This window comes from Phalacrocorax aristotelis, chromosome 12 (genome assembly GCF_949628215.1).
Source record: "Phalacrocorax aristotelis chromosome 12, bGulAri2.1, whole genome shotgun sequence".
Lineage (NCBI taxonomy): Eukaryota > Metazoa > Chordata > Aves > Suliformes > Phalacrocoracidae > Phalacrocorax > Phalacrocorax aristotelis.
In genome coordinates this window covers 15,900,824-15,926,569 of record NC_134287.1, presented here as the reverse complement: position 1 = coordinate 15,926,569, position 25,746 = coordinate 15,900,824, and the positions used below count along the sequence as shown (strand labels likewise).

General features: G+C 50.8%; 1 protein-coding gene across 2 annotated transcripts; it reads right to left on the bottom strand.

Moving 5' to 3' along the window:
- Positions 1 to 17,412: 17,412 nt before the first annotated feature.
- On the bottom strand, positions 17,413 to 25,253 carry EMX2 (empty spiracles homeobox 2). Of its 2 annotated transcripts, XM_075107752.1 has the most exons (4): positions 24,971 to 25,253; positions 23,705 to 24,185; positions 21,523 to 21,707; positions 17,413 to 18,833 (listed from the first exon to the last, which is right to left on the bottom strand). In XM_075107752.1, the coding sequence occupies exons 2-4, from the start codon at positions 24,093 to 24,095 to the stop codon at positions 18,666 to 18,668; spliced, it is 744 nt and encodes a 247-aa protein (XP_074963853.1). In that variant the 5' UTR covers positions 24,096 to 24,185; positions 24,971 to 25,253; the 3' UTR covers positions 17,413 to 18,665. The 2 variants fall into 2 exon arrangements, with proteins under 2 accessions (XP_074963853.1, XP_074963854.1); XM_075107753.1 differs by lacking the exons at positions 21,523 to 21,707; positions 24,971 to 25,253 and having other exon boundaries at positions 23,705 to 24,657.
- Positions 25,254 to 25,746: the final 493 nt, after the last annotated feature.

Sequence of the window (25,746 nt, the reverse complement as noted above, 5' to 3'; positions counted from 1 at the left end):
TACATAGTAAGCACAGCATCTTTGTAAGTCGTTCCTGACCACAAGCACCAGTCCAGCCAGCTTCAGCATCAATTGTTCTTAGCGATACTAATAATCAAGCCATCTCCAGAGACTCTTCTCTTTTCCTGCACACTGTATTTTGGTGGTGCTGAATAATGCACTGCACACTCTCTTGTTTTCATGTTTCTTCATTCTTTAATCTTTTATGCAATCTTTACACATGATGTGTGATAAAAGGTAGTTTTTCCACATCCATAAATATTGTCATTCCATGAACAGGCCATTTTGTCATCAGATAGTGCAGACAATATTTGCAGTCACTTAGTAAATGTCCTAAAGGTATGTCAAAGCCCAGAAGACTGTGGCTGAATGCAACCTTAAATTCTTCTGATTCACTCTGCTATTAAAATCTACAAAGCCCTTTCCAGTGGATGTTGTTGCAAATGGATATGTCTGGGTCAGATCTTTGAGACCCTGCCTAAGGAAAACTCCTGCTGAACTCAAGCCCTGGGTGAGAAGTGAAGTCAGACCCTCAAAGTCTGTTCAAATAAATCAGGGCTGATTATCAGTGAGTGATGAAATCACCGTTTTTGCGCAATGATATGTACACATTTGGCTGTTTGAGTTTTTTGTAGTTACATTCATTTCAGTCATCCTGTTAAATGAAAAACAGATGCCACCATCAAGTATTAAAGCTCACAAAGATGGATTTTCACTTTTCTTTTAGTGAGTGTTTTTATCAATAATACACATGAAAAGGGCCTGGGAAGTTTTATTACATTAATTTAGGCACCATAAATAAGCACAGAATACAAAACTCATTTAAATTACCACTTTAGGGCCAACATAGGAATGATGAAGTGTTATGTTCCAACCCTTACCACAGATTTGGTGACAATCCTCTTTTTAAACATTGGTGAAGTGATCATAAGGGAGTTAGGAGTGATGGACTTTGTGACAGTTTCATTTTGCTCATCCAGAGAAGACAGGAAAGCAAAGGCAGATCTAGTGCAAAAGCAGCTCACTGGTGAGAGTGTGTTATCAGTCCCTGCCAGCGCCAAGGCAGAGGAGAGATGTGACGGCTGCCTGCTACACAGTGCTTGCTCAGCCTTGGTGCAACTCATGCTTTTGCCTGGGAAAGACACCTGTTCCCTACCTGGGGTGCCATCCTCTGGAGCCGCCATCACGCAAAAGGGATTTGAATTGCTGGGGGCAAGCTGGAAGGAAGGACACAGCCCATGGGTGAGCATGTCTCCAGGCAGGGTGGGAGCTGCTGCAGCCACTGGCTGCAAAGGAAAGACTCTTTTGGCTCACACAGTAGCAGCTTGTGCTTTTAGCTCCAAAGGACTGACAACACTGGTTCATTCCTGCTCTCTTAGCCAAGTTAGCAGTGGCCACAGATGCTTTTCTAATCTAACCACAATTTGTATCCTGCATCTCAGCCCTGCTTTACAGGAATCCCATGCCATCCCTGCAAAATTGTATGATTTCTTCTAGTGAATTAATAGTAAAAAAAATAACATTAACTATTGTTGGGATTGTTTACTGTTATTATTTGCTTTCTCCATCACTCCTTTGACATTCCTATGGAGATGCCAAGAATAATGTCAAGCGGGAAATTGTTGCTTTGTTTGAATACAGTTATATGCCTCCTAAAGCCGGTGTTGAGTTCACCAGTTTGTTCCAGAGAGGACATGTTCAATAACTATCAGATGATCTCAACTAACTAGTTTATGGAGTCACATTAGGGGTCTAGAAGTGAAAGGATTTTTTTTTTGTTTGCTTTTTTAATCTCAACACCAACCCTCAGAGCCAGACTTATCCCATTTTTGTCTCTCCATCAAGCTGTGGTTATACTGATTCTTCAAGATGGTTTGAAATTTTTTCACTGGTCCTTTGAGACCAGGGACTTCTTTGTTCTTTAATATTTTCCTCTCCTAGGTATATTTTAGGACAGTTCTCTAACCCTGTCTTGTTAAACCTAATTGGACAGGACCTTAATCGGAGTGACTACATCAAATGTCATGTTTTCCTCTTCTCTGACCAGTACAGTACAGGAGCTATTCTTTTGGAGAAACTGTTTCTTTGGAAGTATAAATGTTTAGAAAACAAATTAGCTCCAAATGTGACTAGCCACTCACCCATAAGTCATGATCTGCCTATTTTCCCATGCTTTGTTTCTTGTACCACTCAAAGGAAAGCTAAAACGAAAATAGATTAAATGTTTTCGCAACATAGCATCAAAGGCTATAATTTTGTCCATTCACATAATTTAAACAAGATCAGACTAAGTGAATACTTGGAAGGGACCCATTGTAAATTCACAGGAAACCTAAGTATTTCAGGAACCGATGGTGCCTGTGCAAGATGAGCAGTTAACACTGAAGCAGTGCCACAGTGTGGTTTTCAGAAAAAATTGTGAAAAATTAATCAGCTTGAATAGATCCGGTCAAAATGAGGGAACATTTTGTACATAAAATTTATGGGTTTGGTTAGAAGAAGCAAGATTTGTTGACTACAACATATCTTTTCAAAGCACTTTTAAGTGAGGACTTCATGCTTCCCAATCACTGAATGTTGTTCACATAGGGTTTTTTTTCCACTGGCTCTTCTTTTGACTGAAATGAAAAGCTAATTTCTTAATCTTATAATGCTTTTTGAATTATTAAGTATACAGATGAAGAAATATGCACCATGAACTAATTAGCCAATGAAAACCAGCCTATTTTTCTGCTTGTGAATTGTCTCAGCAAAATGTGACTTCGACAAATATGGAAGATTATAAATCCTAACACTTTGCTCATTTACGAGGCTAACAAGGAAAGACAAGAACATTTTGACATAAAAGTGAAAGAAGGCTGGGGCTGAGGGCTTCCCCAAACCTTTCTGACGATGCTCAAAGCCCACGGCGACACTCTGTCTACCTCCTGTGCTGGGGACAGTACCAAAGACATCAGGTCTTCTCCATGGCTGCTCAAGCCCAGTGAGCCTTGGCAGGCCACGGGGCTGTGTTCAATTAGTGTGGGAGCAAAACAGAGAGACAACTGAAAGCTCCTTCTCATGTCCAACAGGCTCATCAAATCATACATTACATCCGTTGCACTGGAGTCCTGGTGAGCTATTACGTCATCCAGAAGGAAAAATATTCACATTTGGATCATCCAGATGCAAACCCAGGAGCTTATTAGTGAAATTGTGTTTGAAGACATTGAATCACATTCAGTTACGTCTTCTAATAGCTGCCCAATTGCATATCTCACATATTCAGCCTTGAGGTATGCCACTTAAATTTCTGCACTGCTCATGAAAACATCAGTTGCTCTGTAAAGGCTAAATAAATATGTAATTTTATTTTAGTAATATATTTTTCTCCAAAACAGTTCTTAAAAACACTCACAGATAAACCCATTGCCATTTAAATTGTGTATAAAACATGAGTTTTTATTCAGGGTGAAATCCTGGCCCCAATGAAATCAATGGGAGTTTTGCCATTGACTTCAGTGGGGCCAAGATTTCTCCCTTGATGCACATGATATATTTTTCCTGACATTTAGTATGATGAAACAGCCCTGGTTCTGATTAGCCCAGGGTATAAATAGTATCAGTCAACTAGAGCAAAATTCAAATCAAACCTCAGGCATCTTTGCTGATGCCGCTTTGTTTCAGAGTGCTGTGTACTAACGAGGAGACCCAAATGGCTATTTGGAGTCAAGGACTTCATCTGAATAATTTTCTGTGGATGTACATTTAACCATAAATCAATGCACACAGAGCAAAGGGTTAGTAGTCATGGAGGCTACATCTCTTCATATGTCTTGTGACATACATTTTTCCAGCGTGAATTCTTCATTAAAAGAACCCTTGATGTCTCACAGATTGTTACCAAATTGGGCCTTGACTCTCAATATAATTTAGATGTGTTTAAAATATGCATCTCAGAAAAGCTGCCTCCACATTTGTGAAAACTATATACAATAATATTAGGAAGAAATCTGCTGCTTGCTTTGACAAGTTTTATTCTTTAATATCGTATGAATGAGCATATGAATATATTTTAACCTGTTGCTTTATGTTTGAATCAATGGTACTGCAGGAGAAGAGCAACATAATTGTCTTCTGAGACCATTCAATAAATTGGTTGCACATTGCACAGCAGAGGAAAATATTTCTAATCTTTCCCTAAAATATTGATTTTGCTTTTTACAGAAAAGGAAGAAAAAAATGGGATGGTGTCATAGGGAAGCAAAAATAATGGAGAGGTAGTGGCAGAGATGAATAGATATTAAATCTAAAGGGAATCATTGCAATCCTGTCATTTACTTTACAGAGTTAATCCATATTTTCTAGGGCCTAATTGAGTAGTTTCCCTGGCCCACACAATGCCATCATGGAGTATCTTCCGGACGGCTCCAGCACAGATGGGAACTTGCCAGCCGGAGGGAGACTGGCACTCCAGTAGTGGGGAGGCAGTGGCACTGCCCCACTGCACCACTCGCCTCTCCCCAACACCCTCTTATTGCTGCCACTCCATTATCTGCCTCTGCAACACATGTGGGGCTGTGATATTTCATGAGACATGATAGAGAATAAGGACCTGTTATTTGCCTGCTCTTCAGGCAAAACTCCCACTGGCATCTATAAGCCCTTAAATAGTACAGTATGTTGCAAGTGGAATTGTTTATTTTGTTCAGTCAGAGCCGGCTACAGCCAGCTCTCACTACTGACTCAACTACACGAAAACTCGCCCTCCTGTCATCCCACACTGCAATGCTCACTGGGCCCAGTTCTGTTTCCACTTAAGTGCTGGAATAAATGGAGTCAAGACAGTTCCACCACCTCCTTCTTCTGAATCCTGGATCTCTTGGAAAGCAACTCGAGTGCCTGGAAGATGGAGGCAGCAGGTCAGACACCACGCTGGTGCAAAAGGCAGTGTGATTTACATATCCCCATAAGCAAGGGGTGACCTGAGTGCCTGCGACCTGTTTTTACTGCAGCTCGCCCTTCTAAAAACCAGCACATGAAAACCACAGCACAGCTCAGAGTGGATATTGGCAGCTGGATTTGGTCTCTAATGGGTCAAACAGATAGACTGTCCCCTGTTCTCCTGCTTTGTACTCCAGTAGCATCCAGACACAGGCCCATGCTGTAGCATTATCCCCAGACATCTGCAAAAGTCTAACAGTGGCTGGAATTAGGACTTACAGGTATTGTTGTGATTTACTTGGCTTTATAAATTCTCCTTGCAGCCTTATTCATACATACCACTTGGGAATGCTGCATGCAGCAGGTTGTATTCTTGTTTCAGCAGTGTTAAAATTCATCTGGTATCTCTTTCTTGCTAAGTGCAGGTAGATACACACTCTTGAGTGAATAGGATATGCTCCACTTGTGAAGTGTAGAAGCAGGTCAATAGACAACTTTCAAAAGGAACCATTTAGGATAATTAAGCAGCACATACACACCAGCAAGAGTTTATTTTGTATTGGAAGGCATGTGGTTAGGGAAACAATAGCAGTTTTTTCCCTGGAGAATGCTAATTAAATTGGACACCCTGGAAAACTGAACTATTCTTACCACAAATCTATAAATCAAACTGTTCTGTTTGCTTAATATAATGCTTTGCTATTCTAGTCACACTGAAGTGGGCCAGCTGCACAATGCCAAGATATTTCCATGATGAGCACATTAGAAACACTGATTGACTATAGATCTTACGGATGTAAGGCCAAACCCGTATCTCATTTACTCCAGAATAACTAAGATCAAAATCTGGCCCACGCTGTTCAGATTAGTACATAAATAACATGAAAGGTTTGTGAGCTCTCTAGCAGATGCACTACGTACTTATTCATACCACAGAAGTCCCTGGCAGCTCCAGTAATGGACCAGGACTTTGCTGTGCTAGGTGCTGTACAAATACAGAGCAGAAGGATCTGACTTTCTGGTTTGCCAAACTAGCTTGAAAATACCTGTGAGCAGATATTCATCTCCCCTACTTACCTTACTTGAATGGGAGAGCAACACTCTCGGCCAGAGGGTACCAGAGGGCAGGCATTAGCAGGGTGGTCTACTTGGTCCTTTCTTCTCAGAGACTAATGGGGCTGTTTTCATTGAGAGTTATTCTAACTTTGAAGTTCATATTCCCAGTTTTTATGCCCTGGGGCCAAATTTTAAGCTGGCATAAACCAAATTTCCCAACCAGACTGAGGCTGGCAGCTGGGGATTTGGCCAGCTCAGTAGCAGTCCCTGAGAACATCACCCCCAGCAGGGTTCTGTGCTGTGGTGGGACTTCAGCTGCCACTCAGATCTGTATCACAGGCCGTATCAAAACACACCGCACACATGGGGACCAGTGCTTGTGTTCTCTTCCTTGCAATACTCTGTGTTGATCCAGACCTGGTAAAATACTTTCATGTTTTCTTGAGTGGGCTGTGACTTAGGTTTCCATGGAAGACCCTTGCCTTTCCGATCACACGCAGTTGTCCCTCATTGGAAGACAGGTCATTTTGGCTCCAGCCTGCCAACTTGCTACCTACATCTCACTTAGATGCTAAATGGAGCTTAAATAAGGAACAGATCAGAAATTTCAGGTTCTGAAAGGAGTTTTGCATGTCCTGAGGAAAAGTTTCCTATCAGGCTCAGCGTTCTGCAAAAGCAATGCACATGAGTGAATGTGCATCCCTGAGACAGTGGCAAGCTTTGGGAACAGTCACATACAGAGAAACGAAGGAGCCCCCCAACCTTCACATGGGTAAATCACTGGCTGTACGAATCAGTGGTGGATCGGTATCTCTGGAAGAGGTTCTCCTTTAATTGAAAAGGTCCAAGAGATGCATAATTGGTAACAGTCTTCCTGCTATACAGAAGGTTTCCTGGGCCATGTACAGATTACAGAGTCTGTATCACTCAGCAGAACAAAAATAAAGTGATCTAGACTCAAATAGCCATAGGAATGTAGAATCAGGAGGACATACTTGTACCCTGAGCACCTTAAACTCACCAGTGGCATGTCTGCTATGTCGTTAGCTGAAAGGGCTCTCACTACCAGGTCACCTGCATGGCACCCCAGCAGTGAATGTGAAGGCTTCTGACACCAGTCATGACACAAGGCAGTCTCATTTATCATAACTTACAAGTCCTGTTTTTTGAAAAATCGAAGAAGGTGACTTCTTCCACCAGCCTCAGCACAATAGCTAAAAGCTTTGCACAATTTTATGCATCCTTTTCCAAGCAAAGCTCACTTGCTGCCTTTCAGTTGTTCCTTGTCCCTGGGCCAGAAGAGGAAAGGCTTCCAATGTTTGACCTGGTGGCTCCATTCGGCAGGGCAATCTTATCTTGGGTTAATAACACTGCGGTGACAATGGATAGGCAGGAAAAGACAGAGCGGTATTTTGTGTCACCCTAAAAAGCTACGAAAATATGGTAGTGTGGAACAAGGGCTATAAATATGTGCACAGCTCTTTCACAATTCACTGATCTGCATTTCTAAGATAAAATGAAAAACCTTTATTTTTACAGCATGTAGATTTACTGGTCCTTAATGTATAGTCCAAATACGCTACATATACCCACTGGAATGGTTTGGCTGCTACTGGATTGCAGTCATCTCTTGTAAAAAAAGACGGTTCTTCAACATTAAAAGTGTGTCATGAGATTAACATAGCTGGAACTTTCCGAAGCATGTAGTTCAGCCTTTTTAAGGAAGCTATTTTTAATTCTGTCATGTATTAATGTTTTGGGCTTTCTCACAAGATTTGCAGAAGTATGTTATATTAAGGGAAAGGTCTGGTATAAACCACAGTTCTTCAGGCAGCCATCAGTCACATTACAGGAAATACTGAACACTTCTTTCATTCTCATTTCTTTGACCCCTCCAACATTGTATTGTCCCTACTAATGAGCTGAACATTTTTGCTGATTTGTTATATGTAGCAAATATAGAAGCAATGAAACCCATCTGTGTAATTTATTCATTGATTTGGACTCGAATCCAAGTGTGTCCTAAGTAGCTCTTGTCTGTTCACATGTGTGAGAGAGAGAATAACTCATCAGCAATGAAAGTCTTAAATTTACCTGCTTGAAATATTTATGAATAATAGAAAATATCCTGAATCTCCTTGTGTGCAACTTAGCAGCCATTTTGGAAATGGTGATGTAGGGGCCACTGGTCTGAGCCCTATATTTTTGGTAAAATCACAAGATCATTTTTTAGGGAGGTCTCCTGATAATCTTTTCAGTTTAAAAAGAAAATCAAGGAAGGCTGGAAAGCTGCAATAAAATCAAGCAAACTCAAACACACTTTACATCCCCTGCTTAGTGCTGAAAAAATACATCCTGATGGTAGTTCTATGGGTCCCATCTGATTGCCACTTTCTGTAAAACAATTCTAATTTGTGGAGAGTCATGGTTTCTACCCTGAGTTCTTCACAACAAAGTTGATTCCAAGCCACATGTTAAAAATCTGATTTCCTTTAAGCCACCCAAAGGCCTATCTCTTCTTTCAGATGCAAAGTAACCTTGGGAAGGAATTGTTAGTGAACATTTGGTTTCAGCCTGTTCAAGTTTCTTTTTTACACCTGCAGCACTGTGGATGTTTGGTCCGGAATGGAAGGGTTGTACAGAGTTTTCCACCCAAACAGTCTTGCCTGCGGGAGCAGGACAGCGCTCCTTCCCTGCTTTATTATGAATGAAGGAGTGAGGTTTGTGTCAGCCAAGTTTCTCGAAAGGTGAAGGCCTGCATGTACCTCCCAAATTCCTGATCACACAGCCGCTTTCTGGGCAGGAAGTGCAAAGGCAGAGCTGCTGAACAGTGCTCCCTGCTCTGCAGAGACCCTCTGCTTCTTCTTTCCAACAGTCTGGTGCCAAACCTTGCACAATCAAAATGAAGGAAGGGGAGAAAAAGATCAAAAAAATCCTGGGAGAACAAATTAAACCACAGGTGATATAGTGCACTCAAATCGAGTGATTGAACGGAGACGGGGTTCCCCCAGAAACCCTTCTTTCTCGACGAGTTGAACACTAACAAGCTGACCAGGTCTGAGATAAGTCAAAGACTTTTTCTCTCTTCTGCAGCCTTTTTTTTTCCCCTGGCTGAGTGCTGGTGGCAACAGATTAACAGGTCACTGGACTGGGTCTGAGAATTGCCGCCAATTACCTCGTCTCTGCTTGTTGCACTACAGTCTAATGGCATCATTTAACATACACTTCTCTCCCAACACCCCAGCTGGTGACACCCAATAAAAAGCGTGATTGATAGATAAGTCTGCCTGGGTACATCCAAGGGCTCGCTATTTCGGAGGTGAATGTCCTTTCCTCTGCCTTTTAGCTCCTTCCCCATGCAGACGGCGTGACCAAGAGTCTGCAAAGGCTGTTTGCTGCGGGGGGGGTCAAGCCCTGCGGCCGTCCCGCCTGCCCAGCCGGGGCGGGAGGGGAGACGCTGGGCCGAGCCCGCCCGGGGAACGCGGCCGCTGGGTTCGAGCCTCTGCTGCTCCCCCTCAGACGGCAATTACGGCGAGAAACATCTGAATCAACACAGCATCATTTACTTAAAGAATTGACAGCCCTTCCACTAGAACTGGTTTAAATTAGTCGACGTCACATTCTTTTCCTCCTGTGTGTTTTGTTTTCTGCCTTTTTTTTTTCCTTTTTAAATAGGAATATATAATTGCAGTAATTCACCCAGCTGAATGCGAAACAGCTCAGTGGGGGAGCGAAAGGAGACGAGGGTAGGGGTGGAGGGACTGAGCGAGGGACGTGCGCACCCCGCAGCGCTCCCCGCCTTCCGCGGGAGGCTGCGGAGGGCTCCGCAGGTGTGGAGGGTGCCGGCCCCCAACGGGATGGGGTGCTCGCCGTGAGCCTCCGGGCCAGCCCGAGCATACCCCGGGGGACGGCTGGCGTCGGGAGGGCCGGGAGGGCGGCCGGGTCCCGGCTTCCCCCGCACCGGCACATCCCGGGCCGGGCACGGGCCGGGCAGCCTTTCCTGGCTTCCTTCTGGACCTGCCTTCCAGCCATGTGCAGATGGAAAAAGCGGGGACATTAAAATGAAATTGCATACATATATAAAGACAGAGCCCTTCGTTGGAAGCGGGAATGATTAAACAGAGCAGCTCGGGAAACCTCTTGCATGAATATTTCATGTTAAATGATGCCATCCCCCCGAAGGTACAAGAGCTCTCCTTAATTAAACTGGTGTAAACGTTGCCTTTTACTCATTTTTTATTTAAGTCACAGGGACGAGAGGAGGAAACAGCCCGAATTTTACCCTTATACCCGAAAAAGTAGAATCGGCCCCGTCCCGCGGGAGGGGGGACCGGCCGGGGCTGCGGGGCCGGGCGCGGGGCGGGGGAGCCCGGGGAGATGCGGGAGCCCATGGCCGGGTCGGGCGAAGCTCCCGGGAGGGCAGCGGCGAGGAGAGGGACCAGCTCTGCTCCGCACCGGCCAGCTCCGCGTCCTGCCGCCCCGCACCTCCAGCCTTCCCCCGCCGTCCCCCCGCCCAACTGTTAACCCCACGCTCGCGGCAGAAAAGGCACCAGAGCGGCTTTTTCCCGGCGCTTCTGCCCCGCCGACGGCCGAGGCCGGGGAGGGTGGTTTCGGGGGGCTGCGCCCCTCTCCCGGCAGCTGCGGGGCGGCGGGGGCGGCTGGCGGGGCCCTGGTGGGGCACCCGGGGCTGAGCCGCCGGGAAACTTTTAGCTGCAGCTGCAGCGGTTTCCATGGCAATGCGCGGGGTGGCAGCGGGAGGGTGGGCCTCTCCACGGAGGACACGGGTGCCCATCCCGGGCACCCCCTGCCTCCCTTCCTGCCCTCCCGGGGCCGTGATCGGGCCCCTGGGCATGAGAAACACCCAGCGGGGAGAGGAAAAGAGGCCCCCCCACCGTGGGGCCACACTGCCCGCCGCCGGTGCTCGGCGCTGCACAGGCAGAACCGCTCCTGCCGCCCGGCCAGGACTCTCCGCTTTGCTGAGAGGGGACCTTTGGGGGGTGACCTTGATTTGCCAGGGGAAACCGACAGAACAGACCGACCCCAGCCTCTCCGGACTTTGTCACAATGGTGGAGTGAAAGCGGATTTCCGAAAGCCCTTGACTGTCCCAAAGGCAAATTGGTGTGAATTTCCCAGCCGGTCCGACGCTGAACTCACGACCCTTCCCCATACACTGTCCTTGCGACACTTCCACTCAGTCCCACACCGCGACCTTGGCTTCTCCTTCCACATATGACATTTCCCTCCCTCCCTCTATTCCTTCCTTCCTCTCTATTTCTTTTCCTTTCTTTCTTCTCTTTTTCTTTTTTTATCTTTTTTCCTTATTTTTCTTTTTCTTTCTCTTTCTTTTTTCTCTATCCGTCTGTTTTATTTCTCTTCCCGATCTCTTTCTCATTCTTTCGCTCTTAATTTCTTTTTCTCTTTCTTTTTCTCTCTTTTTCTTCCTTACAGATTTTAGTCAGTGCTTTAGCGAGGATCTGGTTTCCTATTATTTTGCATTCTCCGGGAATTCAAGTAAAATAACGTTATTCTTACAAAAAGACCTTTTCACGTCTTATTTGAACAGCCGCTACTCTTCCAAATCCCATCTTCTTCCTTCCTTCCTCCTCTGTCCCTTTTCATGGCTCTGAGCAGCGACATTTGCCAGCCCACGGGCAAGCAGGTGCAGTTAGGGCTTCCGGACCGCTTCAAAAAGGCAACGGGTTTGCCGGGACAAGGAGGGTGACGCGGGAGATAACTCACTGCAAATGGCTTTATAATCATATTTGGATCCTGAACATCCCATCACGGCAAACGTCTCCTCTGGACATACATGTGCCAAGTAAAATAGCCGTGATGGTGTGGATTATTAATGAGATCACAGAAGAGTTTATCTGGGAATACCTCACCCTTCACACAAGAATGCACTTTATTCCCTGCCTCTGATACCAACTTGCCGATCTAAAGATAAAATAACATCCGTGGCTGAGTTCTCCGGCCTTGTGGGGAAAGCCAGGACTTGGCGCTTTCTGCGCACACAGCAAAACCACAGAAAGTTGTTCAGATACTGATAAAGCTATGAGCGAAACCCACAAAAACACGGGAATTCGGCAACTTCTGACTACGCAGGCTTGGATCAGCTGCTGCTTCCAGACGTGCGGGACTTGACAGATGAGTTTCCACATCTTATCTGAGTTTGTCTGGGGCCAGGTCACCAACACTCATTCAGTCAACACTTTCACTCGAGGACTGAAACTGTTTTGAATTCCTCCTGCTTTTTTTTTAACTTTTTGAATAAAAACACAATTATAGAGAGGAAAAGAAAAAAAAAAATAACAAGAAAGAAAGAAAGAAAAGCCGGTGCAGCCGAGCATCGCTGCTCTCTTGGGCTGTTCCTTTCCTGCCTGGGAATCACTGAGACTTTCCAGAGCTGCGTGTGGCAGATGGGGGAGAGCGGAGCGGGGAAAGAGGGGGCCATCAGTTTCCAGGAAAGGACCCCCACTTTTAAAAAGGTAATCCCAAGCAAAAGCCTGACTAAACCCGTGGTTTGACGGTGGGGCTGTGGGGCGCCTTTCTGCCCCTCTTCAAGTTCCCGAAAATGTTTTTGGGCCATGCAGGCGGCACGGAGATCCTCCGCGCCCACTTTATGGCCAAGTAGTAAACGCCTCGCGGAGGTTTACTCACGCTCAGCCGGTTAATTAAGAAAACATTAAGGGTCCAGCTTAAACCAACAAAAGCCCACAGCCTGCTCGCTCCGGGACGGCTGCGAGGCCCCCTCCCCGCCCGGAGCCGCCGCTCCCCATCCCCTCCGGAGCCTGGGGCCGCCCGGTGCTGACCCCCGCCGGCCAGCCCTCCTCATCCTCTTCTCCTCTCAGGGGGCTGCTGCTTCTCCTCTCCTTCCCTTCCAGGGGCAATCAGCACCCAGTACAGAAAGCCTTCCCCGCTCCCTCCCTCATCCCCTCTCGGACCAAACCCAGCCGGAACTGGAGGGTTTTTTTCAAGCACCTTCCTCAGAATGGCAAAAAAAACCCTCAGCCACCCGCGGGAGGGTGCCATGGTGTCGGCGTGGAGAGCATCGCGGGGGGGTGTGGGAATGTCCCCGCCTGCCCCCGGCCGGTCCCCAGCGCCCCGAAAGCAGGGCCAGGGCGTTTCTACCTGGCCGGGAAAACGGGCCGGGTTTGCTCCCACCTCCCCGGGATGGCGCAACCACGTGGCGAGAGGAGTGTGTGCCTGAGAGCGCCTTGGCTTGCCCCGGCTCCTGCCTCTGCCTGCTCCTCATCATTTAACTGTCCCGGGGGAAAAAATCGGTCAGTTTTCCCGTCCGTCCAGCCTTAGGGAAGGAAGAATGATGAACACGGGGGAAGCGACGTGCAGAGCGCTGGCAGAAAAGCATGGACTTTGGACATCAAAAAGGAAAGACAGAAAAGGATGGACACCACCTTCCAATACACTTTACTTAGCTGGTGACAAAAACTCCGGGCATGCACTGAATGCATAATTACCCGCAACTGAAAATTCCCTATCTAATTTGATATTTGGTGCTCAGCAGAAGCTAGCCTTCGTAAATAATATACAAAGTAAGAAACCTAATCCAGCAGGCTAGAATGTTTAATTCATCATTATGCGAGCTAATTGGAAGGTGATTATATGGTAATTGCTCATTAGTGGTGTATATTTATCGCTGTACCTTATGTCAAGGCCATGGGAATTGTGTAGAGTCTGTTCTCTCATTTCAAGGATCAGTTTCAGAAGCAGGAGCAAAGCGGGCGAGATCAAGTTCTTCCTGACGTCAGGTCCAGCCGTGGGCGACAGGGAGCGGGTATATAAAGGCTCGCCCGGAGCCACCGCAGCATCCAGGGCTCCAGCCGGGCCCTGCGGGGGAGAAGGAGCTCCCGAGGCAGAAGGGCCGAGCGGGGAGGAGGAGGCAGAGCCCGCTTTGCCCGCTCCCGGGCCGGAGAGTCACCTGCGCGGCGGGCCGAGCCCCGGCGGGGAGCGGTGTCCGCAGCAGCCGCCCGCCCCGCGCCTTGCGTGGGGACCCACGGGGCGGTCACAACCCCCCCCGTCCCCCTCCCCGGGGAAGAGGGGCCGAGGGGACTGCCGGCGGGGTTCGCTCCCCGCCTGCCAGTCGCCTTCCCTGCAACAGGCGCTAATTGCAAAAAGCCAATTAAAAGCAGCGGAGGAAAGGTGATTGAAAGCCCTTTCGCTTTCAAGCGCGGACCACGGCCTGGGCTTTCCCGGCTGAGAGAGTGTCCCACCAGGAGAAGGGATGGCGAGGAGAGAGGTTACGGCTCGGGGTCAGGAGGTTCTCTAAACTCCCGCGTCCCCCCCGCAGCGGGGCCCTTTGGAGAAGTAAATCAATCGCTGTATTAGCTCCGAGCAGTTAGGAACCTGATGGACACGGGAGCCGGGGCTGGGAGAACCCTGCTTTGCAGGAGAGCCGCGCTGGCCGGAGCCGCGCTGCCTGTTTGCTGCGGGGCGGGCAGATAGGCGGTGTGTTAATTAGGGGGAACCGCTAATTTCCGCCGAGCCCTCCGAAGTGACAGCGCGATCCGTCAAAGGTGGTGGCTGGGCGGGTAAATAAACAGCGTTTTGAAACAACAAAGCCACGACTCTAAAGGCCTCCGGCCTCACCCTGGGCGAGCGACAAAGAGAGGAGCCCGTGGGTGCGTGTTCGCGCCGGCGTGGGGGTGCAAATCACGCGCCGTGGCAGCCGGTGGGATGTGGCCACGCGAGGTCTGGGAGCCACCGGCTTTGTTCGAAAGGAAAGGGTTAAAAAATCTCAGGCCGGAGGGGCCAGATGCTGGCCGCGGAGCCGAGCCGGGAGGGCGCTGCGTGGAGCCGGCGGAGCTGCGGCGAGATCGGGATCGGGCCCCTCCGCCGTTTGCCGGGCCGGGCAGGGGAAACCCCCGCTCCTCGGGACCACTGCGTGGCGGCGACACGCCTGAGAAGGGCCGGGGGCGGGGGGCGAGGGGGGGCGGGTTGCACCGCCCTTGGTCGATAGCCGGAGTAAAGTGATGGAGACGGCGCAAAACCAACCAGGCCGATTTGAGGCCAGGGCCGGGGGGTGCCCCGGGGGGGCGGGGCTGGAGGGGGGTGCTCTCCCCTCGGCCTGCGGCCGCCTGCCCAGTCCGTGGGTCCCCCGACGAAACCTCCAGCGGGGGTCGGAGAGCCGCGGGCTTTCCGCGGAGCCGCCGTCCCCCGGGGGGGACAGGAGGCCTCCGGCACCCAGATTTCCTTCGAAAGAGCAGTAAAAGTCCGCCCGAGTCCGCAATTTGCCACCCGAAATACACCCTCCCTCCCCCACCCCGCTCAGTTATTTAATATAAAATGTATTTTTAAACACCCGCTCGGATAGCATCTTGCCAATATTTATATTTCCACGTTGCCTGGCATCCACTGTCCCACATTAGACTCTGCCTCTCTCTCCCTCTCTCTAATCCTGCCACTTTAAATAGATGAATTAATAAAGCAAATGAGGGTCTAATAAGCTGACTGTCCTGCCTATTGAGGCAGGGGGAGAGAGACTAGAAAGTGCGCCAAATTTGTTTGCAGTGGATCAAGGCTAGCCGCCTTTGCTTCACTTTCTTTATCTTAATTCCGACTTGAAAAGATATAATTATCTAGTTTGAACAGAGCTGCTATCAAATCCTTCTCTAGGCAAGGCAGGGGAGAGCTGGAGTGGATTGCAGTGTTCTGAGCCGCTTGGTGCAGCCGGAGATAGGGAGTAATGAAGTTGTGGAGTCCTGAGATACAAAGGGCATTAACCTCATTAGCATGAAACCTTTTCTTCTAACCATTGTGGGACCCTTTCAGACTCCTAATCCCCCCTATTTTCAAAGCTTGGTTTGTAATAAAGCTTTTAGGGGTTTTTTTCAAAGCTAATGGCATTCTCTGAAGATTTTATTGCTGTTACGCTACATAGGACGCTTAATTTTTTCCCCTCTCCCTCTCTTCCCTCACGGTTTAAAAAAAAAAAAGGGGGGGGGGGGGAGAAAAAGTATATGGTTCCTGCAGAAATAAGCCGTTTATCAAGATGGGAAACAATTTCTAGAAAGGCCCAAGCCTGCTGTTCAGCCGCGATCCGTTTAATGTTCGCCCATTTGCATGGGTTTGAAGCTGAGCACCAGCCAACTTGGGCGAGTTAAGGTGAAATGCGCGCCCTGCTCGGTTTCGAGATCTGCACCATCAGCTGGTCGAAGAGGGGAGAAACGCAAGTTTACCTTGGGAATAGCTCTACTAAATAATTAGCCCAAGTTTAAATGGAAGGGACTGCATTGCGACATGCGTCCTAACCCTGCCTGGGCCTCTCATATTTGCAGCACTAGTGAATGGAAAGTCACCGGGGTTGTATAAGGAGCAATGTTAAAAAATAAAAAGATTGGATTTAAAAAAAAAAAAAATTTACATAGTGCCCGATAGAGCCAACACGTGCGCAGAATGTCTAATCTTAACTTTTCAAGGCAGGATGTTTAACAAAGCTCGTATTTTCGCGATGCATTGTAACTTCGCCTTATCACAGTGTAAAGGGTAGTCAGATTGTCCTAAATTATGTCCAACTAGCCCCCCTGGATCCACGGATTAAGAGATTAAAGGAGACCACTGGGCAATGCCTCCTCTTTCCCCTTCATATTCCTGGTATGATAATTGCCTAAACTGATTTGCACTTTCACAAAAGCTTGCAGGATTCTTTGTAGCTCGAACAGAGCAGACGAGGTTTCTCTATCAATGGAAATAAAACTGATTAATGCAGTCTATCAGGCTAAGGAGCAAATGAAGCATGAAAAAACAACTGTGTACCCCCAGAAAACAAGCTAGTTTCCTCAAGGACCCAGAGCAACTTTTTTTTTTTTCCCCTCCACATCTTTAATGTTAGAGTTTTACCCTGTGCCCAGGATCGCTCCCTGTGAGCGGCGGGGGAGAGCAGCAGCTGGGGCGCAGGACCTGCTCCTCACCGCAACGACCTGGCGAGGGAAATTAAAAGACGGGGGGGGGGGGGTTTGGGGGGGAGAAAGAGAAAGAAGAAAAAACACTCTTCCGCTAAATAAAATACATGCTTTGGCCAAGGAAAGCCCCTCTCTCTCTCTCAGCCGAAGCGCGGCTGCTGCGGACCAGGTTCACCCTCCCGTTACCAGCCGGTTCGCACCTCAGCGTCTAACCAGGGAAGGGGTTGGGTTTGTTGCTGTTGGTTTGGGTTTTCTTCTTTTTTTTTTTTTTTTTTTAAAAAAAAAGGTATTTGTTTATAGCAAGTGGGTCTCTGCGGCTTATTTTTAGAGGTCTATTTACCAGGCAGTGAATTCGCTAAGAAAACGCGCCTGTGGCCGCAGGAATGCGCGGCGCGGCCGGGGGAGCGCAGGCTCCCGCCGCGGGGGTTCGGCAGCGCAAAACAAGGTGTGTGAGGGAGAAACCACCGCTTTCCGAGAAATCTGGGGGGAAGGGGAAAATATATTGCTTAAAAATTTAGGGCATATTGATAAATCTTTATTGACAAAATATTGACAATGACATACTTCTTGGAAGTATATAGTGTGTTAGAATTCTAACAAATTAAACACAAAACACAAAAATATTTACATTCTGGTATAGAAGACATGAAGGAAACATTTGTCACTTTTTTTTTTAGTAGCTCTGTGATCTCGGAATATTATAAGGTCAGTGCTTGAAAATTGCCCCAATGGAAATGGCCATTAGAAAAAAAAAATTTTAAAAAAATCAATCCGCAATTTAAAGTACCTTTTCTCTGGATCCTCCCAGCCTGGGAGGCGTCCCCATCGCCAAACCTCGCATCTGGGTTTGCGTTTTATTAATCTTAAAAAATAATAATCATCCGGTTTTGCAATGGGGATACAATTGCGGAGGGGAGGGGGGAGGGGGATAATTTGATTTTTTTTTTTTTTGCAGCAAAAGTTATGACCAGCCCAAACCTCCCCCCCGTTCCCTCCCGTCCCTCCCCTGCCCCACCGTGTTTGTCCACCCGGAAGGAACACTATGCTTTGTTACTGCTACTTCATTTAGCTTTCACAAACACTTTGACGCCAGAAGTTATCATAAAATGTTTACAGACTGCACATTTCTCGTAAAATAAAATTAAAAAGCACACAGAACCTGTCTTAAAGGGAAAAAAATTACAATTCATTTCTGTCTTTAGGAACCGGGGTAATTTTTTTCCGGTTTTTTTTTTTTCTTTTTTTTTTTTTTTTTTTTTTTTTGCCCAGACGGCGTTTCACATGCAATTCGTTTCTGAAACAGGTGTGGGTTTTGGCTGCTTATGGAAATTTCTCTTTTAAAGGCGGAAAAAACTGTGAAGTGCAAAATGTCCTGTAAGGTGGTAACTTTTCTGGTTTAGTTGGGGGATTTTTCCTTTTTTTTCTTTTTAAGATTTTTTTCCAAGGTTTTTTTTTTTTTTAGTTTTTAAAGTTATGCTTTTAAAAGTGGACTGCGAGAAACGGAATACCTGTCAATCACCTCGTCCCGCTGTTTTGGCTTTGACTGACAGATCCCCCCTTGCCAGAGCGGTGCCGGCAATGCCGCAGTTCGGACCTCTCGCGGTCTCACCGCGCTCGCTCCCAGCTGCCCCCCCAGACGGGGACCGCATTTTTTATGATGATCTCCGTGTCCCTTCCCCGCACTGCCACGCCGGGGTAGGTGTGAGCCTTAAACACTTTCTGTTGGTGGGGTGCCTGGCTTTGAAAAGTCAAAAAAGTGCCAGTTTTTAATCGTCCGACGTGACGTCGATTTCCTCTGGACTGGCTTGTTTGGTGGCGATTCTCCACCGGTTAATGTGATGAGTCCCTTTTTTCTTCTGTTGTGAGTCTGAACCTTCCTCCTCCAACTTTTGCCGCTTGAACTTTGTCCGTCTGTTCTGAAACCATACTTTTACCTGCGGGAGGAAAGGCACCGGGCGTTAGTCCGACGCCTGCCCAGACGCCTGTGCTGCCCGCCGCCCACTGCCCCGGACCTGCCGAGGGGCTCCGTGCCTGCCTGCACCGTGTCCTGCCTGCACCGTGCCCTGCCTGCACTCTGCCCTGCCTGCTCCGTGCCCTGCGTGCGCCGCTGCCCAGCCTGGAGCGGAGCCGAGGCCCGTGTGCCACTGAATCCTCCCCGGGAGAGGCACAGACACGCTGACCCACGTCCACCAGGCACCTCCAGAGCACCTACGCGTGCAGCAGTGGGCAGCCGCACTGGTGCGGGTGCGTGCACCGCTCCACGCAGCCGGACGCGGGGCGGGGAGCGCCGCAGCGGGAGGGACCCTGTGAGCACCTGGCGCAGGGACGCGGACTTCCGCGCACCGGTAGCCCCGCGCGATGCCCATGCGTGGCACCAGGCACCCCACGCGGGGCGGTGGGCTGGCAGCACCGTGCCGGCCACGCCGTCGGGGCGGCTCTTGGTACCCCCGCCCGCCGACCTGCCCCGCGGCCTCCAACAGCAGAGGGCGATCCGGGGGGACGGCGGGGGAGGCCAGGACGGCTGCGGCCCCCCACCCCCGACCGGAGACCCCCGACCGGAAACCCCCGACCGGCGCCCGCGGGCCCAGCCCGGCCGTCGGGGCAAGGCAGGGAGAGCCAGGGCCTCGTCCCTCCTGACGGGGCGGCGGGATGGGGCCGGGGCGGGCGGAGCGAGAGCTTCTCCTCTTGGAAAGAGAATAAAATGGAAGAAAAAGGCCCGAAATAAAAAACCTCCGGCGCTTCCCACAGCGTCTCCCCGGGACGCGCCGTCCAGGAGCGATCGTAGCGAGGCGAAACCTGCAAGCGCCGTCGTAAATATCCTTCTGAATTGCTGCAACGCCGAATAAATCTGACTTAACCATCCGGCAGCTGACTTCAGTGCTTTAATTACAGATAGTATTGATCTGAGAGCTATCTCCAGGGCTGGCCACACTCCTTGTAGCGGCCAAAGGTAAACATTTTTTTTTCTTTAAAGCAGTTTAAACTCTGGTTCTGTCTGAAAGTGCCTGATAAAGGCCCCAGCAAGGGGGAAAAAGGGAACTGGAGCATTTTAATAAGCTGGTTTAACCCGCTTCGCTGCTTCTTCAGAACAGAGACCTGCCTGGCCGGACACACATCTCTGCTGCATTTTCATATTCTCCAAAAGTCCCCCATTAAAAAGCTGAGCGGGGAACAAGGGGTGAGTTTAATTTGCTTTTAGTTTGCTAATTGAAGGGGAGGACGGTTCATTTCTGCACGCTGATCTCCCAAAAGGGAGCTCATTTGTAGGGGACTGGGGGTTTGACATCCGGACAAAAGACCCCAACCAGCTTCGGAATCAAGCAGCACAAAGACCACCTTAAATACAGCTTTCCAGTGGAAATAAGCCTGTGACCGGTCCCTTGTTCGAAGAACCTCATAAAAGTGGCGATCCCTTTTTATTGTTTTGTTAGGGAGACATTTTAAAACAAAAGCTCCAACCTCTTTATTGGTTCCCCCACGAAAAGGAGTTAAAAAAAAAAAAAGTGTTACAACTTAATCCGCCCAGAGAACGCTGTGTTTACTGGGAACTTTGAACTAGGCTGCGGCTGGGTATTTTGGCTCTTTTTTTTTTTTTTTTTTTTTTTTAAATACAGTGCCACATACTGTAGCAGAGACAATCCCCATCTGGAGCCCTCTCTCCACGAGTCTCCTGGAAGGGCACAAAACAAAAGCCCGACACAACAACAACAACAACGGCATCAACATCAACAACAACATCAACAACCACCAAACAACCCCCTAAACCCCAGTCATTCCTCCAGCGAGGAGAAAACCGGGTGAAAAACGCCCTCGCAGCGGGCCCGCCGGCCGTGGGTCCCCGCCGTCGGGGGGCTGCCCGCGCACACACCCGTTCCCCGCTGCCCCACGGGTGCCCGGCCTCGGTACCCGCCGAGACCCTCGCCCGGGACAACCGGATCAGAAACATCCCTAATCGTCCCTCCGGACAGGCGGCCGAAAGAGCCAAAGAGCCTTCGGTGTGGTTCTGGCCGGCAGCCAGCCAGCGGCGGGGGGGGGGAGGGGGGGATGATTCCGCGTAGTTAATAATTCCTCTGCTTTTATTTTCCATCTTTACGCCCTCCTGAACCTGCTCCTCATATCCCCGCTGCCGGACGTGGGGCTAGAAACGAGTGAAAAAACATCCGAGAAACTGTATTTCTGCCGCGGGGTCCAACGCGGGGGTTCTCCCCTCCGCCTTTTGTTTTGGGGGCTTCTCCCCTCGCCCCCCCCCTAACGTTCAACTGCTTCCGAGGGTCACCCCTGTCCCGCGGAGGAACGCCAAGGACCGCCTTTCACTTGCGGGTCGCAGAAGCCGCTGCTCCCCTTCCCGCTGGGGCCGGGGCTCGGGCCGGGGCCTTCCGGGGAGACCCCAACCGCGCCCCGACCCCGACGGCCCCGCCACGGGCGATGGCTCCCACGAACGGGAGAATTTTATAGCACCCAGGCGAGGGGGGACCCCTCACTCTGCCCCACCGGCTCGGGTCTGGAGGCCTAAATACCCCCAGATTCGCCCGTGTTTTTGCCCACGCGTCCGGGCCGGCAGGGTGGGTTTTCCCAAGGAGATCCCAGTACTTTCGCTTTCCCAGCTCCCCGCTTCCCCCTTACCTGAGTTTCCGTGAGGCTGAGGCTGTGTGCCAGCTGTTTCCTCTCTGCTCCTACTACATAATGGTTCTTCTCAAAGGCATGTTCCAGTCTCAGTAATTGGGATGGGGAGAAAGCTGTACGGATCCGTTTGGGTTTCCTGGCCAGTGCATTGTGCAATAGGAAGCTCTCCGGGCTGGTTTCATTCCCTGGGCAACAGGGTAAAGCAAGACATGAGCAAAACACCTTCCCCAAACGCGCTCGAGAGGACTTCTTAGCGCAAGAATTTTTGCCTCCCACCATTACTCGCAGGAGAACCTTTACACCAGTTTATTTTTTATTTCCAGGGCTTTTATTTTTAATTAAAATTTCCTTCGAGAAATAGGTGGCGGGGATGAGCAGGGGAAGAAGACTGGGAGAAATTCAAATACTAAAACACAACCAAGGGAGCACTGCGGAAGAAAAAATGGGGAAAAAAAAAAGGCAAAATAATCGGCCGGAGCCCGGCTGCGGTGCCTGCGGCTTCACACCGCAGCTGTCCCCCTTCCCCTCGCCCACCCGCAGCCTCACGTCTTCCCGTGTTTGTTTTTTATTGACACCCTCCCGGTGCGGCCCCGGCCGAGCCCCCGCCTCCCCTCCCGGCCGGCCGCCGCGCCCCGGGAGCCGGCAGCCCGCTCCGCCGGCCAGGCCCCGCTTCCCTCGCCCGAGCTCCGGCCGGGGCCTTTCCGTCCCGCTCCCCTTCGTTTTGCCGCTGTGGTCCCCGGTGGGGGGCTGCCGTATCTCTGCCCGCTCCTGCTGCCCCGGAGGCGGCGGGAACCGGCGGGGAAATCAAGAACCAAACTTGGGGGAGGCCGGGGGCTGCCATCCCAGCCGAGCCTGCTGCGGAGCGGGGGCGGGGGGGGGGTGTCAGCCGGGGCTTTTTGGTGGGTCTCTCCCACTGGCTTGGCCCTGTGCCGCTCCTCCGGGTCGGTCCTTCCAAGGTGGGAAAGCCACCGGGGTTCTCTCTCCGTAAGTGCATTAAAAATCGTTGCAGGAAGAGCGTGTGTTTGAAATCAGGCTGTGGCTCAACACCAGGACATTTCCGCCTTTCATCTACCGCTCTTTACCAATCGTCTGATGACTGCGACAAATAATTTGGTGAGCGAAACCTGTAATTTTATTCTGAGAGGGTAATAATCCATTTTGTATCTCTCTCCGCCTGGCTTCGGAGGGAGCGACTCCTTTTCCAACCCAGCTGCAACGGCTCGGCTGCAGAAGGCCGGGGAAATGGATATTGCAGGTGGTTTGTTTTCGTTCGGAATTAATAAATTACAATACAAAAAAAAAAAAAGGAAAAGAAAAAAAAAAAGGAGGCAGATGGATCTCTCCGGGCGGAGGCTGATTTTTTTTGTATGTGTACAGCGAAAGAGGCGGGAGATGGACCCATTACAGAAGAAATCGGCTCACCCTTCGGAGAAGACGCTACCGGTTGCAAAGGGTTAAAGGAGGGGGATTTTATTGATTGTGCGCCATTGGATTTGGTTATTTTCCTCCAGCCGTTTATTAATCGCTTGGCAGCCGGGAGCCTTTCCCTGCCTGCCCGGACGGAACGGCCCCTCTGCCCCCAGCCTTGCCTCTCCTCCGCAGCCCCGAGCTGGGGTTAATGGTTTCCCCCCCACCTTCTCCTTTCTCTGGGGCTCGTTTCATTTTTCCCCCGGCTCCGCTAACAAGGGGAGCGGCCGGATTTGCGGCGGCGGCGGCGGCTCCCCGGCCCCGGCTGCCCGGCAGGCACCGCCGCCTTCCCGGGGGAGCCCAAACCGTGCGACCCCTCCATTCCTCTCTCTGCCGGGCGGCTTCCTCCGGGGGCTCCCCCGTAGCTGTTTAACCCACCGGAACAAAAAACATATCCACCTTTTTTTCCCCTGGTTTTAATCGTGGCAAGAAAACCGCCGAAGTCTCAGCCGGCCTTGCCTTCCCGCCTGCCCCCTCCTCCCAGGGAAACCAAAACACACAGGGAAAAGCAGCAAAGCAGAACCAAACCCGAGACCCTCGGCTCTGGCAGCTCCTCAAGTCCGGCGGCGGGAGAGGCCGGCACAAAGCACCCTCGGCCCCCCCGAGCCAAGCCCGCGGCTCCGGGCAGCCCCCGCCGGGTCCCCCCGCGCCGCGCCGCGGGGACCGGCCGGGGGATGGAGGGGTGGATCGGAGGGAGAAGAAAAGTTGCACGTACCTTGGAACCTGTGGCCCAGATACCGGTAGCGGTGTATTAGCCAGGGGTAGAAGGTGGAGGGGTCCCTTTGCTGCGAGGCGAAGAGCGGGTGCGTGGAGTGCGAAGCGGGCAGCGGGTGGGCGGCCAGGGCGTGAGGAGGGGGCACGGGATGGACCGGCACGGCCGGGTTAGGCGGGTGGGAGACGGCCTCTGCAAAGACCAAGTCCGGGTTGGAGTAGACTCCCCTGCCAGTGGAGTGGAAGCTGTTGAGAAAAGGGTTCATCGGGCTGGAATTGGCATAGCTGAGCGCCGCCGGCCGGATAGGATCCTCGGAGCGAGACGCGGGCAAGGGGCTGTCTTTGGCCACCAGCGACTCGATGGTGAAACACCGCTTGGGTGTGGGCTGAAACATGCTGCCGCGGCGAGAGTCCCCGACCAAATCTCTGCCTGGCTCTCTCTGGTGCGCGGGAGGCGATCCGGGGAAGTTTGCAGCAGGGAGTGACTTGAGGAGGGATAGATACACACATAAATAGACAGGGGCTGGAGGAAAAGGAGGCAGCGGCAGCCAGCGGTACCCAAAAGGGAGACACACACACGCACCACGCGCGCACACACGCGCACGCACACACACACGCACACACGAAAAAAAAAGTTGCTGGGAGAAGTTTCCCTCCTGCAAGGAAAAGGCGGTCGCCCCCCCCTCCCTCCCTAAGTCCAAAGACAATCCATGGATGTGATCGGCCCCTTCACAAGTTGTGCAAACGATTTGTTAGTTCATGAGCCTAATTAGTGCTGGGATCACATAAACAGCTTCCTCTGAAGCCTGGTAAGTGGCTTGATGATTGGTCGCTATTACTCGCCTTGAGGTTGAAGGGGGAGACTCTTTAAAGTGCGTCAGAGGGGAGGCGAGCGCCGGGCAACGCCATCGGGAGGGATGGAGCCGCGGATCGGAGTGCGGCGGGAGCGCGCCCGCCAGCGCGGGGGGAGCGCGGCACCCCGCAGCAGCCCCCGCCCCGCCACCGCCCCCGCGCAGCGCCCGGCCCCGCTCTGCCCCGCACCGCTCCGCTCTGCCGCCGTGTTGCCCTCCCGCCCCCGCCGCCGCCCGGCGACCAAGGTAGGGGGACGGTTGGGGGGGGGGGCTCAGCGGGGATGGAGGGGGCGGGGGGGCGTCGCATCTCCTCTCGGGGTCTGGGGTGGTGGGGAGAAGGGGGGAATTTGGGGCTGCTCCGCCAGCGGGACACCCCTCTCCCTGCCACCTCTCGGGTGCTCTCAGCCCGGCGAGGTTACCTTGATCAGCCCCGGGGCTTCCGGGAGAGATGCCCCGCTTGGGAAAGGTTTCGTCCCGGTGAGAGCACGGGTCGCCCTCCTCCTCCTCCTCCGAACTTATTTATTCCCCCCTTCGCTGCTCCGCACTCTCCGCACCGCGCCGTGCGGAAAACAAAGCGGCGGGCAGTTGCATTACGCAAAGCTGGGACACGCCGGGCTCTCGCAGACGGGACGGGGGAGCGAACCTCCCGATCCGGCCGTGTCCGTATTTTCGCGATTACCTTTGGGTCCGGGGATGATTTTAGGGCTGAGTTCTCCTCCTCCCATTGGCTGGGGCTGCAGAATAATTATGATCACATCCTAATACTCTTGGCTGGTGCTTACTGTTTATTGGTAGTTAAGGATCTATTATCTATTCATCAGCCTCCCATTTTTGCCAATTACATTCTTCTAAAGTGAAGTACCAGCAGGTATTTTGCACATTTACAATTAATGATAAAAAATCTGGCGTACTTTAAATCTATTACGCCGCTGTGTAATTTATCTTAAAGATGCGGAATTGCTAATGTAAATTAACGTTTCTGTTGAACCAAGGGATGGGGGGAGTCTTAAAACCAGCCTAGCGTTTTTTTCCTTCGTTCCCGGACTTTGTTTTCTATTTTCTTTCCACTTTGTACACAAAGAATCCGTTACTCGGCTGCATTAAAATATGCTTAAAAAAAAAATATCGCTGTCTAAAGGGTTCTCGCTTCTTTCCAGTAAAAGGCGAGCTGAACTCTGTTCGCCTTCCCCGTTCT